At 45.8% G+C, this 19,085-nt stretch overlaps 1 protein-coding gene across 8 annotated transcripts in view; it reads right to left on the bottom strand.

Annotated features, from left to right (window-relative positions):
• The window catches only part of MYOCD (myocardin), an 88,384-nt gene that overhangs the window by 9,846 nt on the left and 59,453 nt on the right, over positions 1–19,085 (bottom strand). For 6 of the 8 annotated variants that reach the window (XM_027974867.2, XM_042255679.1, XM_012185757.4 and 3 more), the window contains 6 exons: positions 15,987–16,100; positions 12,263–12,507; positions 11,166–11,319; positions 6,774–7,715; positions 3,886–4,029; positions 2,319–2,447 (listed from right to left, as the gene is read on the bottom strand). In XM_027974867.2, the coding sequence (XP_027830668.1) occupies positions 2,319–2,447; positions 3,886–4,029; positions 6,774–7,715; positions 11,166–11,319; positions 12,263–12,507; positions 15,987–16,100 (1,728 nt within the window). The remainder of the gene's footprint in view (positions 1–2,318; positions 2,448–3,885; positions 4,030–6,773; positions 7,716–11,165; positions 11,320–12,262; positions 12,508–15,986; positions 16,101–19,085) is intronic. The other 2 variants (XM_042255682.1, XM_042255681.1) reach the window with 2 other exon arrangements.

Raw genomic sequence — 19,085 nt, 5'->3', positions numbered from 1 at the left:
CTAGTGATAAAGAGCCCACCTGGCAATGCAGGAGACTATAAGAGACTTGAGTTCAATCCCTGGATGGGGAAGGTACCCTGGAGGAGGGCATGGCAACCCACTCTAGTATTCATGCCTGGAGAATCCCATGGACAGAGGAGGCTGACGGGGTATAGTCTATGAGGTTGCACAGAGTCAGACACGACTGAAGCAACTTAGCATGCAGGCACAATATTCATTGTATGTATAGAATACGTATTTCATGTATCCATTCATCCTTCAGTGAACACTTGGGTTGGTTCCACCTTTGGCCTTCATGAATACGGACGATAACTGGCTAAAGGTTTTGGTAGCATGCAGTTTTGGACAGGAAAACTACTAAATAAAACAATCTGACACAACGAGAGAAGGGGGGAAAGGAGGCAGAATGATCCCTAGCCCAAAGTCGTTCAGAGCAGATTCAGTTGTTTGAGAAGTTTCCATTCCAGGAGATGGGCACCTTAATATATAAATAGTATGGCCATTTTTATCACTTTGAAGTGACTTGGCTAGGACGCAAAATAAGCCTCAACAATCAAGCATCTTCTGATCACAACGTCATGAAACTAGAAATTAATCAGAGAAAAAGCAATGGAAAAAAATGCTTAAGTGGAGGCTAAGCAACATGCTACTAAAACAGGAATTGGTCAGTGATAAAATCAAAGAGGAAATTAAAAGATACCTAGAGACAAGGAAAAGTTGGACTTAGTCAAAAAGTTGGACTATAAAGAAAGCTGAGCACTGAAGAATTGATGCTTTTGAACTGTGGTGCTGGAGAAGACTCTTGAGAGTCCCTTGGACAGCAAGGAGATCCAACCAGTTCATCCTAAAGGAAATCGGTCCTGAATATTCATTGGAAGGACTGATGCTGAAGCTGAAATTCTAATACTTTGGCCACCTGATGAAAAGAACTAACTCATTGGAAAAGACCTTGATGCTGGGAAGGATTGAAGGCGGAAGGAAAAGAGGGCAATACAGGATGACATGGTTGGATGGCATCACCGACTTGATGGACATGAATTTGAACAGGCTCTGGGAGTTGGTGATGGACAGGGAAGCCTGGCATGTTGCAGTCTGTGGGGTCGAAAAGAGTCAGACATGACTGAGAGACTGAACTGAACGGAGAGACAAATGTCAATAAAAACACAAGCATGCAAAATCTATGGGATGGAGTGAAACAGTTCTTAAGAGGTAGTTCATAGGGATACCAAAATTCCTCAATAAAATAAGAAGAATCTCAAATGAACAACCTAACCTATCATCTAGAACTGTTAGAGGGACTTCCCTGGTGGTCCAGTGGTTAAGACTCTGCACTCCCAATACAGAGGTCCTATCCCTGGTTGGGGAATCAGATCTCTTATGCCATGCAGTGTGGCCAAAAAAAAGAAAAAAAAAAGCAACTAATGAAGGGGGCTGGGGAAAAAAAAAACAATTAGAAAAAGAGCAAACAAAACCTAAACTCAGCAGAAGGAAGGACATTAAAGAGCAGAGAGGAATTACATAAGATAGAGATGAAATAACAATAGAAAAAAAATCAATAAATCCAAGAGCTGGTTCTTTCAAACAGCGAACAAAATCGACAAACCTTTGGCTCACCAAGAAGAAAGGACCCAAATAAAGAAAATAAGAAATGAAGTGACTTGGATCTGCCTCCCGTTTGGCTGCTGAGGACGTGGCTCCCGTACCTCTGGCTCCATTGCACTTGTAGGGAACACACCTTCCCCTCTGGCTCATCTGAGTTAAGTAAGCTCTGTCTGTGGAAGTCCACTTTGCCTGGCCTTGTTCTTTTCTTTTGAAACCACAAAGGATCCATTTTATGTTTACAGATACCAGGGGATGGGAATGAGGAGGACAAAGGCATACACGGATCTCAGTCCCTGGGATCACTGAGTTTTGAAGCTAGGAAGAACCTTAGAAACGGTTGCCCCAGCAATTACTCTCACGTGTTAATATTTGAGTACGTATCTTGTGTCAAGACAATGTGATCAATGCTATGTCATCTAGAACCCTTATCCAGTAGATATCGTCTTCATTTCACAGAAGAGAAGTCGAATTCTTGACCAGCGTTTGTGGCAGTGGCAGCTGGCACCGAGTCTGGACATTTGGGTGCTAAGTCAACCTCCTCTCTCTGCCTCACACGGCGTCTCTACACACACCACGCTTCTTCACAGTGAGCATCTGGACAGTCTGCTTGTTCCAGCGGGGGAGGCCACAGAACCTACATGCATGAAGCCGCATCATATAACACAACATGCAGTGAGTCAGCCTGCTCTTCCAGGAAGATCAAATCGTGTGCTTACCTGCTTCACCGCATCTTCGTAGGATGGTGGCTGGGTTATTTCTGAAACTGCGGAAGTGGACTTGGAAAAAGTTGGGGATGGAATTGGAAACTTTGGCCCTGCCTTATCAGAAGAGTGCAGACCCGCCATCTGCGTGAGTAAAATTCAGAGAAAGATGATCAATCCATGCGTCAGACATTGTATATAGCTCCTGTTCTAGAAACTATAGACTCAACTGTAGGAAAAATGGATTAAAGGGAAAAAAGATCTGGGGCTTAAATATATATCACAGATATGTTACAGATGTATATCAACGACAGGACACATCACTGTGGATGCGATGCTGGAGGCATCTCAGGATGGGAGCCTCAGAAATTCATTCCCCTCCTCTAAGGTCCGCCCTGACTGTTGGGAGAAAGTGAGATGAGAAAAGAAAATGAAGAAGTGTCTCTCCAGTCCAACACAAAGAGCTCCATCATCCCAGGCATTTCCAGAGTAATTTATCTCTCAGCCTGTGTTGTTCCTAAGTGAAAGTATTAGTTGCTCAATCATATCCAACTCTTTGCACCCCATGGACTGTTGCCCTCCAGGCTCTTCCGTCCATGGGATTTCCCAGACAAGAATCCTGGAGTGGGTAGCCATTCCCTTCTCCAGGGGATCTTGCTAAACTAGGGATCGAACCCAGGTCTCCTGCATTGACAGCAGATTCTTTACCATCTGAGCCACCAGGGAAGCCCGCTTCATTCCCAAGTGAGTGCATATGCAGATATTGCTGGTGTGTCTCCCCACGAGCCAGCGCTGTGTGCCGTGCGCTCTGCGGGGGTACCCGGGACCTCACAGGGTCTCCATCCCCAAGTGATGCCCTGCCTGTTGCACGCAGCACCCTCGTGGCATGGTCAATTCATGTCTGCCACCTTCTTTTTTTTTTAAGACTAATTTTGTTATTTTTTTTGAACTTTTAATTTTGTATTGGGGTATATATAGCTCATTAACAGACAATGCTGTGATAGTTTCAGGTGAAGAGTGAAGGAACTCAGCCATACATATACATGCATCCATTCTCTCCCAAGCCCCCTTCCCATCCAGGCTGCTACATAAAAGGCTGCCTTCCCACTGCTCCTTGCATTCCCCGTATCCTGCATCTTTTACCTCTCTGATTCTCCCGCCTGCTGACATGTGTCATCTCCTCCCTTCTACACGGCGACTCCAACTTTCTGCACCTTTCCATTCACTTTCAAGGATCCGCTATTTCTCTCATTCTCCACATTTCCACCCTCCACCCCCCCCCACCCCCACGCTCCCTGACTCCTATCTTCCACTCCACTGAACTTGGTCTGTTTGCCACGCTCTTTTGCAAACCTGCCAAGGCCATTTTACTTGTCATAATTTCTGGGATGAACCCAGGAAATGATGCCTTGGAATACTCCCACTTATATCCGTATATCCATTTTTGTCCTTTTCAAGTAGACTTGTTTCTATCCAAAATGTCATTTCTTTCTGTTTGAACCTCAACACAGGGAGGAGAGGGGCCACAGAGAGAGACGAGGCCAAGCTGGCTCCCAGCTTCCACCTGTCTCCAGGTGCCTACCTTTTGCTGCACACCTGGGCTTTTGGGAGAAGGTTTGCCCCCAGCACCATGACTGCTGTCTGCCGCAGCTCCAGAGAAGGGGGGGTGAAGGTTGGGAGGCTGGGGAGAGAAGCTGGGAGGGTGGCCCTCGTGTGCCCCTGAGTTCTGTGGAGAGGAAGAAGGACAAATGAAACGGCTGATCCCTGCCCTGGTGTCTTGTCTTTCCAAACCCCCCTAAATTCCATCAGCAAGGTCTCAGATCCAGCTTTGGACATTTCACCTCCTGCTCACAAACTCCCCATGGTTTCCACACATCTACAATGGAGGGTCTCCACATCCAACCAGGGTGAATCTTCAAAATGCTCCACAGTCAGGCATTATTCTTTTCCCTCTGAGAGCTTCCGTGTGCGCATGTTCAGTCGCTTCAGTCAGGTCTGATTCTTTATGACCCTATGGACTGTGGCCCACCAGACTCCTCTGTGCATGGGATTCTCCAGACAAGAATACTTGAGTGGGTTCCCATGGCCTTCTCCAGGAGATCTTTCCAACCCAGGGATCAAACCCGTGTCTCCTGTATTATAGGTGGATTCTTCACCACTGGGCCACCAGGGAAGCCCTTTGAGAGCTTAAACTCTGCTAATCCAGCCACAACTTGTACATTTTGCTTACGCTTTTTTCACAGGGGATGACCTTTTCCTGATTCTCCTCTTCTCGGGCCCAATCCCTTTGCAAGTCCTCCCACTCTTGCAGCCCTTCACGGTCGACACCCACTCCCCTAGGGCTCTGTGCAGCATTTAACATCGTGTGCTCAGTGATGTTATCCTATATTGCTCTTTGTCTTTTTATGTATTCATTTTTTATCATGGAATCATTCATGTCTTCCAAGAGTGCTTTGTAAGCCATCAATTACAGTGCAAGTGGTGGTTCTTCTTGATAGCATCCAAATCCTTCACCTGAGCATCTTTTGGTCCCGAGGTATTTCAAGAGCTACTTTTAGCTTTGATGCGGAGAACACCACATTGACACCTGTTGTCAATGAGGATGAGAATCCACGTTACATTTCAGCTCCTCCCAGAGTGCTGACTCAGGAGTGAGCATCCTTCATGTGAATGTGTTGCTCCAGTGGGTTCATAAAAATGTATCTGCATTACCCCGCCTCATACTCCCAGGGCAGAGAATATTCAACGTGAAAGAGGCATACATTTTATTAATAGTATCCAATAATCCTTGGTTCCGTGGCCCTGGGCAACTGGCTTCACCTCCCTGGGCCTTATTTTCCTCAATAATGAAGAATAACAAATTGTAATTCGTAAGGCTGTTTTGGAATTCGTAAGGACTTCCCTGGCGGCTCAGACGGTAAAGCATCTGCCTACAATGTGGGAGACCTGGGTTTGATCCCTGGGTCAGGAAGATCCTCTGGAGAAGGAAATGGCAACCCACTCCAGTATTCTTGCCTGGAGAATCCCATGAATGGAGGAGCATGGTAGGCTACAGTCCACGGGGTTGCAAGGAGTCAGACACGACTGAGCGACTTCATTCACTCACTCACTCAAGGCTGTTTTGACAATTAATGAGCTGCTCACATACATACCTCTTTTGAAAAAAATACACTGTGATTTTTTTTAAAGATCATCTTATTGTTATTTTTTGACTAACTGATAGATTGATTTTGTTGCTCTGCGTCTTAGTTTCAGCACATGAGATCTTCAATGTTCACTGTGGCATAGGGGATTTAGTTGTGGGACCCCACTTGTGGGATCTAGTTCGCTGACCAGGGATCAAACCCAGGCCCCCTGCATTGGCAGTAAGGAGTCTTAGCCCCTGGACCACAAGGGAAGTCCCATACACGCCCCTTAATACCTGGCGCATGGCAGGGATCCAATTAACTTTTCTTCCTATTTCCTGCCTAATAACAGATTTCAGAACCTTCATAATTTTCTTCCTCAAAGAGACTTAGACTTTTCTAATAATTCTTTGGTTTCATGGACAGAGGAAGTCTTGGATGCTCCCCTTGGTCTAGTCTTTGAACCGGATATTCTTCTGAGCCATCCCTATGACACCCTTCATTCTGCTCCAGCCACACCAGCTTCTTTCTGGTCCTGGACTGTCCCACATATGCTCCTAGAACAGGGCCCTTGTGCTTGCTGTTCCTCCTTTGCTTATAATGCCTTCACCCCAAACATTTACAAGGTTTTCTCCTTTACCCCCTTCAAATGTCCCTGGCCCTTCCATTTAAACTTCCAAACTTCTCATCTCCCTCGTCTGCTTTTTCTCTGTAAGATGTTTCATCTTCTAATATATTAAATACTTTACTTAGATCTTTTGCTTACTGTCTGTCTCCCCATGAGAATAGGAATTTTTGCCTGGCTAGCTCAACACTAATCCCCAGATACTAGAACACAGCCTGGCACACAGTAGGTAAATATTTGCACTTTACAGACCATTACTCAGAGAGAACAGTAAGGTCTGATAACTTTCCCTTTGGCCCTCTTGATGAGATAGTTTGGCCTACAATGAAGTTTGACACCAAGGGGTCCTGGGAACAGCCCCATGAGCCAAATCTGGACCCCAGCTTGTTTCTGTAAATAAAGCTTTATTGGAACGGCTGTGTGCACTCATTTACCCTGCTGTCTGTGGCTGCTTTGGGGTTGCAGAGGTACAGCTGAGTGGCTGTGACAAAGACTGTACATTCCGCAAAGAAAAAGCATTTATCATCTAGCTCTTTACAGAGCAAGTTTGCCATCCTTGTCTCGTGAGTTTGGCCAACCATAAAGGTCTGTGGATTGTGGTGCCTGGGAGTTACTATCAGACTTTTAGCAAACCCTCCCCATGCAAAGTTCCAAGGTCAGCTCCTTAGCAGTTGCAAATTCACATCGCACTTTCAGGAAGAGCACGGGGCCAGTTCTTACCTGTGCAGTGCACACCTGGCTGCTGACAGGTGAGGAGACCCTGTGTTCTTCTCCTTGGGCGCCTGATGATGGGGGAAGGAAGTAATGGTTGTTCGGCGATGGGGGCAAACTGATGTGCTGTGGGCTTTTCACAGCCCCGAGGGGAGAATGCTGTGGTGAGCACTGCGGGCTGAGGAATGTGGAAGACAGTACGTTGGTCTGACCCGAGGGCTCTGCACAGTGAGTGCTCCCCAGGGGCAGGAGCTGAGCGTCTTCGCGAGGCAGTGGCGGCTGGCCCTCCGAGCCGGTGCTCTGTCTTTTCACGGCTGTTTGCCGGGATGAGAAAGGACAGCTGGACACGGCATCTTCCTGCTTGATGGGGGCGGCCGGGAAGGGCGGCGGCTTCTTGTCGGGACAGCCGCTCCTCTTGTGCTTCTGCAGCTGCAGCCTCAGCTCCTCCACCTGCCTCTGTTCTTGCTGCAGCTTCCAGGTGAGCTCATTGATCACCTTCTGCTTCTCCACCAGCATCTTGTCCTTCTCCGAGTCCAGCCCGTCCAGCTCCGGAAGCATGGAGCTGCCATTCAGACTGCCCATGAGGGTTTCCTCGGCACACGCGGGGACCGGGGAGGGATGCAGGCCAAAGGACGGGGAGGCGTCGTTGAAGGTGTCCGGCAGGGACCCCGCCACTGAGAGGTCAGATGAGGCGGGTGAGATCGGGGGGCTGGAGCTAGTGCTGCCGAAGTGGTAGAAGCCATTGGACAGGGCGCCGGTGGAGGGGGAGGACTGGTAACTGGGCAGCGCGTTGCTGGGTGTCACCGGAAAGGTGACAGTCGTGATGTCACTGAAGTTGGGCACAGGGTTCCCAGAGCAGTCCTGGAAGGGCCGGAGTCGGTCCATGAGGGCTGTCTTGGTACCGGACACGGGCAAACCTCGTATTCGAAGCTGTTGTCTTAACTCAGAGACCTGAAGGAACCAGGCTGGCGTTAATGCTGCTTAGTGACAATCTTTTTCTTTTTTTTTTTTTTTTTTTTAAGTATTGTTATGCAGCTTTAAGATGTCACAAATGGAATCTAACATGTCCCCTTATTTGTTTCTGATTTTGATATCATCTTGCACATTTTTAATGATTTGAAAAAAAAATCATACACCATGTTTTCATGGTCTCAGATTATAGAAATGTCCAGCTCAGATGAACCACGGGGCTTATCTGGTCTGTTGCCTTGCAACTCCCATCCTGGTCCTTGCCCCAACTTAACAGGTGAGAAAGCTGGTACCTGCCTGGGTTTAGATGTCAACCCTCAACCAGCAACACAGGGCAGCCTGACATGCTAGGACCTCTGTGCCCTTGGTGAACATCCTGCTCACCCCATTTCCCCCACACCTGGCAAGAGTATTAGAGCAGAGCTTTGCCCCCCATGGGGTTCCTGACTCAGCAGGTCTGGGTTGGGCACTGAGAATCCGAGTCTCAAACAAGTTCCTGGAGGACCAAGTTTTGAGCATCACGGTTCTGCATTACCATGAATGTCTTAATTTTAGTGACTGGCTGGATAGCAGTCATATACCGAGAGAAGTGTGTGCGGAGATGAGACCATCAGTTCAAATCCTGGCCCTGCCTCCTCCCAACTCAGTGATCGCTCTGTGAAATGGGCTGACAGTACCTCTCTTACACATTTTTGTGGGGATGAAAGCGGCTTAGGATTTGTGAAGGGCTTGGAGTAGCGCCTCACAATTGTTGGTGCAAGGTTCTTGCTTTATTATTATGTGGATTCACAAGTAATTATTTTAACCCCACATTTATATATATAAATGTCTGTCGCTGTTGTGTTAGCCACCTCAGTCGTGTCCGATTCTTTTCGACCCCATGGACTGTCGCCCACCAGGCTCCTCTGTCCATGGAATTTCCCAGGCAAGAACACTGGAGTGGGTTGCCATTTCCTTCTCCAGGGGATCTTCCTGTCCCAAGGATCAAACCCGTGTTTCCCGCATTGGCAGGTGGATTCTTTATCACGGGAAGCCTATAAATACATGTACGTGTATATATATCTAAACCTCTGTTTGTAGATGAGAACGTCTGGATAAAAACAGGCTAAAGTTCTAACAGCAGTCCTCTTTATCTGCATTTCTAAAATAGCCCTCATCAGTATTACTTTTGTAATAATCAAAATGGAAAACGTATCAAATACCTAAGTGTCAGTAATTCGATACAACAGCCAGAAATCAATAGGGAGATATTCTTGTGATGTTTCACACAAAAACGTCTTGTTGAACCTCAAAGCTGAGAGACTAATCATAAAAGTACTGACCACAAAACTGAAAACTATAGGTCAAAAACACTGGGAGAAAATCCAAATAGCCATTTCATTAAAAAAAAAAAAAAAAAGCAGGGAAAATAATAGTACGCTCAGTGTATCCAAAGGAAAATATTGACACCCAAACTAAAACTGGGTAATGGACATGATCCAACCCTTCACAAACAAAAGGTAAAATCAGAAGAAAAATGGGGACTTCCCTAGAAGTACATTGGTTAAAACTTCACCTTCCAATGCAAGTTCGATCCCTGGTTGGGGAGCTGAGATTCCATATGCCTCATGGCAAAAACACCAAAAGATAAAACAGAAGCGATATTGTAATAAATTCAATAAAGACCTGAAAAATGGTCCACATTAAAAAAATTTTTTTAAGAAAATTAAAAGAAAAATGACCTATAACATCTGAGTACCAGCTAATATTCCAAGAAATAAATATGTACGTAGCTTTGCATTTACCAGATGGACAAAGAAATGAATAATAACACTTTGTGTCAGTGAAGTAGCAGCAAAAATAACTGTATAAAAATATTAAGAAAAAAAAAAAAGCTTTTTAAACCTTGCTATTGTGAGTGTGGCCGTGGGCCCAGCAGCATCAGATAGCATCTGGGAGCTTCTGATAGGAATGCTGACTCTCAGGGCCCTCGACACACCTATCGAATCAGAATCTGCATTTGACCACGAGCCCCAGGTGGGCCACAGGGCGTGTGCCGGCTTGAGGAGTGTTGCCCTAACGCAGTCCTTCTGGGAACAGACTGACACAGACATTCACAACAGGAATGTGACAACACGGACGAAGAGCGTTCAAAACTAGTCATGCGTTTAGGCTCAGGAGTTCCACTGCTGTGTATTCAGCCTGGAGAGATAACTAGAGAAATTAAAAGCGTACACGAATTATACCTTTCATAGCAAAAACTGGGAAGCAAAAGTCCAATAGGCAGAGGTCAATGAGGTGGAGAAATGATATGCCAGTACTAAAAAGAAAAACCTTACTGAAATATTAAAAGGTATGAAAAAGTCCAAGATAAATAAGTAGAAAAGCATGCCAGAAGTATATACTCAATAATTATTTTAAAACCAAACATGTTCACAAATATTTTAAGTCTAGAAGGAAATACTATAGAATCTGTGAGTCAACTGTCTTTTAAAATACTTTTTTTATACACTATCATATTTTAGTAGTGAATATATATTACCTTAAGAGTTATTGAAAAAGTTATCTTCAAAAGGATTGCAATTACTGACTATATCACAAGCAATAAGATATGCTCTCAGCCCCCTAGCCTGGCTAGCGTTGTCTCACCATTTTCTTCTATATTCACTGGTTTGAAAAAGTGACAAATGGCAACTCATTATTGTTTTAATTTAGAATTACTTAAAATTAATGAGTTCTACATTCATTTTTAGAATCTGCTCCGGCACTGAATAATTTAAACTACATTATTAAATAATGCAGCTCATATTCTAAAATAAAATGAATACTTGTTCAGTCCAGTTTACTTTAAATTTCAGACTATTATGCTGTGTAGGCTTGCTTGGCACAAAGATTTCTATTCACTTCTTTTATACATTCACTGATGTTTTAATCGTTGATGAATTTTTAAGTCAAACCAGCCAAGCCTAAAAGAAATCAACTCTGAATATTCACTGGAAGGACTGACGCTGAAGATGAAACTCTAACACTTTTGGCCACCTGATGTGAAGAGCCAACTTATTGGAAAAGACCCTGTGCCAGGAAAGGTTGAGGGCAGGAGAAGGGGGCAGCAGAGGATGAGATGGTTGGATGGCATCACTGACTCGACAGACATGAGTTTGAGCAAACTCTGGGAGCTGGTGAAGGACAGGGAACCCTGGAGTGCTATAGTTCATGGGGTCACAAAGGGTAGCACACGACTGAGCGACTCAACACCAGGGCCTTCTCTGGTGGCCCAGTGGCTAAGAGTCTGCGCTCCCAATGCAGGGGACCTGGGCTCCACCCCTGCTCAGGAAACTAGATCCCACACTCTGCAACTAAAGATTCTGCATGCTGCAACCAAGACCCAAATAAATACATAAATATTTTTTAAATATTTGTTTTAAAAAACCAAAATAATGCTAAACCCTATACCTTCAGATCATCCAGGTTGGATGGGAGTGGGCCTGGCTTGAGAGAAGAGACACCAGTTTGTCCAGAAAAGCTGTTTTTGGCAGGAGACAAAGGGGTATTGCTCAATGGTGCTGAAGAAGCGTTTGGATTTCTGGCCATCTGCTCATTTGGTTCCCTGTAAAACAAACAGAAGAGGTACTGAAAATGCAGTCAAATTTATGTATGGGGATATGACATTGTGATTTATAATAGGAAATGTATATATTTGGTCTTCATCCTGGTTTCTGGCACAGCTCCTAAAACCCTGGGGGTTTCCTAAGTCATGAGAACAAAAGCTGTCTTTTGTTATCCTAATGAGGTGACTGTTGGGAGCTACTTAAGCTTGGAGGCTGGTGGCCTGGAGACTGAATCATGTGATTTTTCAGTCCCACCCCTGACCTCTAGGGAAGAGAAAAAGCTGGAGGTTGAATTGATTCACAACGGTCAAAGATCCACTCAATAATGTAATGAAGCCTCTATAAAAACCCAACAGAATGGGGTTTGGAGAGCTTCTGGGTTGTGTAGCAGGTAGAGATTTGGGGAGAGGGGTGTATCTGGAGGGACATGGATGCTCTGCCTGACCCCCATGTACCTTGCCCTGCGCCTCTCTTCCATCTGGCTGTTCCCATGAGGACCTACGTGCTTTTACAACAGACTGGTAGTCTAATAAGTAAAATGTTTCTCTGAGTTCTGTGAGCAACTCTAGCAAATTAATTGGAACCCAAGGAAGAAGTTATTGGAACGTCCAGTCAATAGCTGGTCTGTCAGACGGACAGGTGACAACTTGGACTTGTGACTGGTGTCTGGAGGGTGAGGGGCCAGTCTTGGGGGACTAAGCTCTCAATCTGTGAGACTTAGATCCAACACCATCTTTGGGTAGAGGGCATCAGAACTGAGTTGAACTGCGGGACCCCCCCCCCCAACCCAGCTGGTGTCAGATGGTGCGAGGAAGACTGGGCAACTCGACCACCAGGATGTGGTATGGTGTGGGACTCGCTGGGTCCTCTGATAGAGAAGCTGCAGCCAGCCTCCATCCCCAGGTGCCCCCCTCCGTACCCCCCTGGGCTTGCCTGACTTACTTGAGCGGAGCTGCGTGCAGCCCGGGGTAGCTGAAGCGGTGCTGCTGCTGCTGGCTGAGGATCTGCAGCTGCAGGAAGAGCTGCTGCTGCTGGAGCAGCCGGGCGTAGGCAGAGTCCATGGGCGGAGGGGACTTCTCCGCCTTCTGGTCCGGGGGGATGTACTGGTGGTATTTGAGCTTCTTCACCTTTGGCTTGGGGTCCTTGGGCTTTTTGTGGCGGTTCTTGTTGTCGCTCAAGGACTTGGACTGCAAAGCGGATGGAGAGACGGCATGTGCTTTTAGGTGATGGATGGGAACGGCTTGGCATCAGGAATATTACCTCTAGATTTTATCTGATGGATGTCCTTGAACCCCCGACACACAATATAGCAAAGACAGGAGGCACCATGAGATCCTGGAAGTTAAGGTACCTAACAAACAGATCCATGCAAATACATCGCAAAGGATGGACACTCCTTAGGCAGGAAGTCTTGAGTCTTAGAAGTGGCTTTGGGGAACTGCCTTCCCAGAACAGAGAGGCAAGTCTATGTTTCAGTGAGCCCAGCTTCCTAACCTAAAACCTCAGCCTGATGACTAACGAAGACGACATTCTGTTCTTGGGTTAGATTCATAAGGAGGTTCTTTTTTTTTAAAAAAATAAAAATAAAACAAAAAGTTTGCTGTGGACCATTTTTAAAGTCTTTATTGAATCTGTCGCATTGCTGTTTCTGTTTTGGTGTTTTGGTCATGAGGCATGTGGGATCTTTGCTGCCCGACCAAGGATTGAAGACACACTCCCCGCATTGAGAGGGCAAGTCCTAACCACTGAACCGCCAGGGAGGTCCCAAGAAGGTTCTTTCGTCTGTATACGTGTCATCATCTCTAGTGAAGCTCCTCGTGAGCTGACTTATTAACAATATAAAAGAAGATGAAATTAAGGCTATCTCTAAAAACCCAAAAGGTGGGTTCTTGTTGCTTCTAAATCAATTCCCCTTCCCACCAAATACTGATATAAGGTCAGGAAGTGACACCCTCTGAACTAAAGATTCTTCACTGACTATAGGAAGGACAAGTCACCCACTGAGACCTTTCCAGAAGTTACCAGTCATGGTGTACGGTTTGGATCCTTGAAAAAAGTTAAGGACAGAGGCCTGGAAGTGAAGGCACATTTTTGAACGTGGTATAGTTTTCCAACTTTACCATATCTCAATGACCCCGACCTGCAAGTTGGGTAAAATATTCTCTACTTTTGATTTCAGTAACCAATGGGAGGATGGTAAAATATATTGTTGAAACAATAAGATTTCAAAGGACTATATTTGAATATAGCGTGATTATATTTATAACCTGTTCTTGAAATCCAAAGACCTCCAGAGATTGAGAAGCGATAGGTCTGTACTTAAGTCAGTTAAAAAAAAATACATTTCCAATCCCTGACTGTATTACAGAAGATTGAAATGAACAGGGATGTGATGATGGAAGGGTCTTAATCTGAGAACAAGCTGGCAGGGGAAGGTGTGGTACCCGCAGTGTCCAGAAGAGGGAGCTCCTGAATAGCCAGCAGGCAGGTTGTCACCGGGCAGCTTTCCCATTTTAACCACAAAATACACATCTGAAGGTGACCTATTGGATTTGCTTTTCTCTGACTCAGCGTGCCCATCCACCAAAGCCTTTTTTGTGTGTGTTTTCTCAGGAAGGCTTCTTCTTGTACACTTAGCTCAAGGATTCCTGTGGGCCAGGGGCCCTCCTCCCTGCTCATTCATCGATGGGTTAAGCGCTCCAGGTAATGAGTCAGCTTTCTGTTCTTGGGAGAGTTTCCCCCAGCTCCTGCAGTCAGCTCTGCCCTGCTCCCACTCCTCCTAGGACTTGCTTGTCTTGGGGAGCTGCAGCCTTGCGTCTAAAGCAACTAAATCAGGGGCTCAGTCATCTTCTCTATTTGTTGCCTTATTATCACAGAGACTCTGAGCATTCAAAAGGTATTGTAAGTCGGACCATCTTCTCCAGATAGTGAGAAGCATAGACCACAGAGCCCACGGAACTCTGAATCACTGGAACTTTGATTTGTGCTGCGCTCATTTGCTCAGTCATGTCTGACTCTATACAACCCCGTGGGCTGCAGCCTGCCAGGCTTCTCTGTCCATGGGACTCTCCAGGCAAGAATATTGGAGTGGGTTGCCATGCCGTCTTCCAGGGGATCTTCCCAACCCAGGAATCTCCTTCATTGGCAGGGGATTTTTTTTTTTTTTTTTTTTACCACTAGCGCCACATGGAAAGCACACCTGGAACTGTATAGTTGCATATTTTTGATATGACTCTTCATTGAAATTGATTGTCCTTTCTCAGGACAATTACTACACTTTCTTAGTTTGAAGAGGCTGAAGGCTCTGTTCATTTGCATTCAGTTCAGTTCAGTTGCTCAACTGCATGTCTATGGAGTCGGTGATGCTATTCAACTATCTCATCCTCTGTCGTTCCCTTCTCCTCCTACCTTCACTCTTTCCCAGCTTCAGGGTCTTTTCCAACTCTTTTGCATTAGGCAAAACTTAAACACTTCAATAGAAATATTAATACAATTTCTCTTTGCTCCCAATGGTAGAAATCACTGAATCACATTAATATTAAAATATAAATATTCACCCAAGTCAATATGTCTCCTCCCTCCACCTGTAATGAACAAAATTCACCAATAGCCACATAAGTTCAAAGCAGTTAAGCTGAGTGGATTGTGCAGTGAAAGTCACTCTTTGCGACTCCATGGACAAGTCCATGAAATTCTCCAGGTCAGAATACTGGAGTGGGTTCCCTTCTCCAGGGGATCTTCCCAACCCAGGGATTGAACCTAGAACTCCTGTGTCTCCTGCATTGGCAGGTGGATTCTTTACCAGCTGAGCCACCAGGGAAGAGAGGATTGTAGACTGGGTTTAAGCCGCTGCAGTCCGGGGAGCTTTCCTGGGAATCAGAAATGCCTGTCATCCATTCAGAACATGAAAACTAGTTTTGTGGGCTTCCCTGGTGGCTCCGTGGTAAATAATCTGCCTGCCAGTGCAGGAAACACGGGTTTGATCTCTGATCCAGGAAGATCCCACAGCAACTAAGCCCAAGGGCTACAACTACTGAGCCCGGGAGCTGCAACTGCTGAAGCCCGAGCACCCTAGAGGCCGTGCTCTGCAACAGAAGCCACCGCAAGGGGAAGCCGAGCACCGCATCTAGAGAGTAGCTCCCACTCTCCGCAACTGGAGAAGAGCCCCTGCAGCGTGATGACCAGCACAGCCGTAAATAAACACACACAATTAAAAAAGAAAGCCGCTTTTGTGCATGTGCAGTGGAGGGGGTGGCAGGGCCATCACTTTAACACTGATCCTTACTCAACTTACAAGCTTTTAAAAGTATTTCTTAAGCATCATCTCAGCATTAAGTGCCAGCTTTAGAGCTGAGAAAATATTAATATGCCCCCAAGTCAATGAGAAGTTATCTGGGATAAAATATTATGAAAAAAGTCAAATGACTACCAGTTAACTGAGGAGCTTCTCTTCTGTGGGTGAGACCCCTGAGGGGCAAGAGTGTCTTGGTCCCCGTACACTGATAGCCCACTTCTCAACCCCTGTCTAGCGATGCTCCCAGGGGACTGAATCCATCCATCGGTCCACATGACTCTCCCCATTGCCAGACCTAACTCAGCACGCCCTGCCCTGCAATGGCCCCGTGAACTGTGTGCTCAGGTGGGCGTGGAGGCTGACCCATCCTACCTTTACGGCTGTGTGCACAGGGATGGGGGTGCCCAGGGAGCCAAGCCCCTGCTTGCCCAGGTCTGGCTGGTTGCTGGGGTGTTGGGCTGAATCACTCCTCTCATTTTCTGCATCCTGAAAATCCAAATTTGAGCCTGATTAGGATGCAGGAGCAGAACCTGTGTGACACGGGGGTGCTGCAGTGGAGATGCCCACCCTCGCCCCTCAGCTCTGCTGTGTCAACCCCAGCTTCCTATCTGAGGAGAGCCTCAGACTCTGTCCCCAGGGGTGGAGAGTCAAGCACATGATCTGTCAACCAACTGAGGACCCTTTTTAAGAGAGAAAGCAGGCGTGATAATCATTCCATCCAACAGGTGTAGAACTGGCTTGGGCTAGGCGAACTGGGACATCTGGTCACCCTGCAGGCAGGATCCACTTACTTGCAGTGAGGTCTACATGTTGGAATTGACAGTGGTATTGAAAAAGAGAGGAAGCAGGAGGAAGCGGGAGGAATGAGTGGAGGGACTTTGGGGGAAAGTTAGGAATGAAAAAGTCAGATGAGAAGGGGGTTGGCAGATGAAAGGAAAGTGTGTAGGTATGTGTGTGTATGTGTGTCTCTGAGTCTGTGTATACGTCCCTGTGTATGCCTCTGTAATGTATGTGTGCATATGTGTATGCATATACATTCCTTTGCATGTGTGTCTGTGTGTGCATACCTGTGCATCTGTGTGTATAAATATGTGTGTGTACCTGTGCAGCATCAGGAAAACCTTAATGAGAGGCCTGTTCCCACACACAGAGGATGCAGAAATGAACACAGCATCCTCTTCCTCTCCCACAGTCCTATGCCTCGACTTTGAGAAAAGGCCCCTGAGCTGCCCAGTTTTTGCCTGAGCATGTGTCAAAGGTCTGTAGCATCCTTTTCTCTCAGAGCCCATGCCTTCGTCTCTCACCTGAGGCTGCTGGATTAACTGATGTAAAATGATTTTTGCATTTTGCCTGATATTGCTCAGTGCTCATTCCCTTCTTCCCCACTTCAAGGGTGAAAAAGAAAAGCGTGTGTCTTTTCCTCAAACCATCTTTAAATCAGAAGCTGAGGAATTTACTATCAAAGCAATAAGAATACAAATGGCCTGATGTACTGTTTGATGCTATCAAAGACGCTGAGCTGTAAAGAAGCTCGGGATGCAGGGAAGAAAGAATGCTTTGATTATAAACTCTTGCACAACAAACATGCAGCTCTTTTGGCTCTGCTTTTTCTGTCTTCTGTCATCCTCTCGTTCCACATTTCCTCCTGGCAGCCTTGAATTTGCTCTGATGGAGTGAAGAAAGCCTGACAATGACCGGTAACAGTGCAGCTTCAGGAAAGAGGGCCATGGTAAATAACTCCTGAAACTGTCTCTGATCCCTGCATGCTTTACAGTATAAAAATGTTTTCAACTAATATGGGTTTAAAAAATACAAACATCCAGCTATACAATAAATTGGGCTTCCCTGGTAGCTCAGCAGTAAAGAATCTGTCTGCAATGTAGGAGACCTAGGTTCAATCTCTGGGTAGGGAAGACCCTCTGGAGAAGGAAATGGTAACCCACTCCAGTACTCTTGCTTGGAGCATTCCATGGACTGAGGAGCCTGGCAGGCTATAGTCCATGGGGTTGCAAAGAGTTGGACAGATTGAGCTACTAACACACACGCACATCCAGTAAATAAATCCTGGGGGTGTTATGTTCAGCATGGTGACCATAGTTAACAAGACTGCATGGTCTCTTTGAAAGTTCCTAAGAGAGTAGATCTTAAAGACTCTCATCACTAGAAAGAAAATTTGTGACTATATATGAAGATGGATGCTAACCTAGAATTACCCTGGTGATCATTTCACAATATACATAATGATATATTGTATCTATCACATATACTGTGAAATACACACACAATTCACACATGTATCGCATGTACATGTTACATCACATGTAACACACACACACATACATCACATGTATATGTTATATTTCACAATATATACAGTAGATATAATATCCAACAATTGTACCCTACAGCTGATATTGTATATATACATTATGTATTTCATGACATATATGGTAGCAAACAGTTGTGGTGAACACTTGAAATTAATACAGTGTTACATGTCAGTTATACCTCAATTTAAAAATTAAAAGTACACACAGATATAAAATATCTATATATAATAAAAATAAGATATAAGATATCTATGCTGCTACTGCTAAAGTCACTTCAGTCGTGTCCGACTCTGTGCGACTCCATAGACGGCAGCCTACCAGGCTCTCCCGTCCTTGGGATTCTCCAAGCAAGAACACTGGAGTGGGTTGCCATTTCCTTCTCCAATGCATGAAAGTGAAAAGTGAAAGTGAAGTCATTCAGTCGTGTCCGACTCTTAGCGACCCCATGGACTGCAGCCCACCAGGCTCCTCCATCCATGGGAGTTTCCAGGCAAGAGCACTGGAGTGGGTTGCCATTGCCTTCTCTGATATATACTTAAAATACGTAAAATAATACGTGCTCAGTTGTTAAGCTGTGTCTGACTCTTTTTCGACCTCATGGACTGTAGCCTACCAGGCTCCTCTGTCCATGATATTTCCCCGGCAAGAATACTGGAATGGGTTACCATTTCCTTCTCCAGGGAATCTTCCCGACCCAGGATTTGGCAGGCAGGTTCTTTACCACTGAGCTACCAGGGAAGCCCCATATAAAATAATATAAAAAATAATAAAAATAGGCAATATGTGTGTGTATATATATATATATATATATATATATATATAGTATCTGATTTCAAGTCATTGAACAATTCCTGTGAGGCCAAGAGGAGTGAGGTCTTCCTGAAAGGAAGGGGCTGAGGGTGAAGGGTTCTCTCCAGAGTTGGAATGTGGTGGAAGAGTCACATCTCGCTGTCACACGAGTGTGACCCCTCTTCTCCCTCCTCCTGTGTGGACGCTCCCACTAATCTTCTCTGGGGGCTCCAGGAATCCCATCCTGCCAGGCAGAGGGGAGTGCCATCAAGACTGGATGTGGCTTCTAGAGGGGACGCTCCAGAGATTGGGGGGTGGTCTGTGGTGCTCCCGGGGCCACACAGCTACTCAG

Source organism: Ovis aries, chromosome 11 (assembly GCF_016772045.2).
Source record: "Ovis aries strain OAR_USU_Benz2616 breed Rambouillet chromosome 11, ARS-UI_Ramb_v3.0, whole genome shotgun sequence".
Classification (NCBI taxonomy): Eukaryota; Metazoa; Chordata; class Mammalia; order Artiodactyla; family Bovidae; genus Ovis; species Ovis aries.
This window is presented reverse-complemented; position numbering and strand designations above follow the sequence as displayed.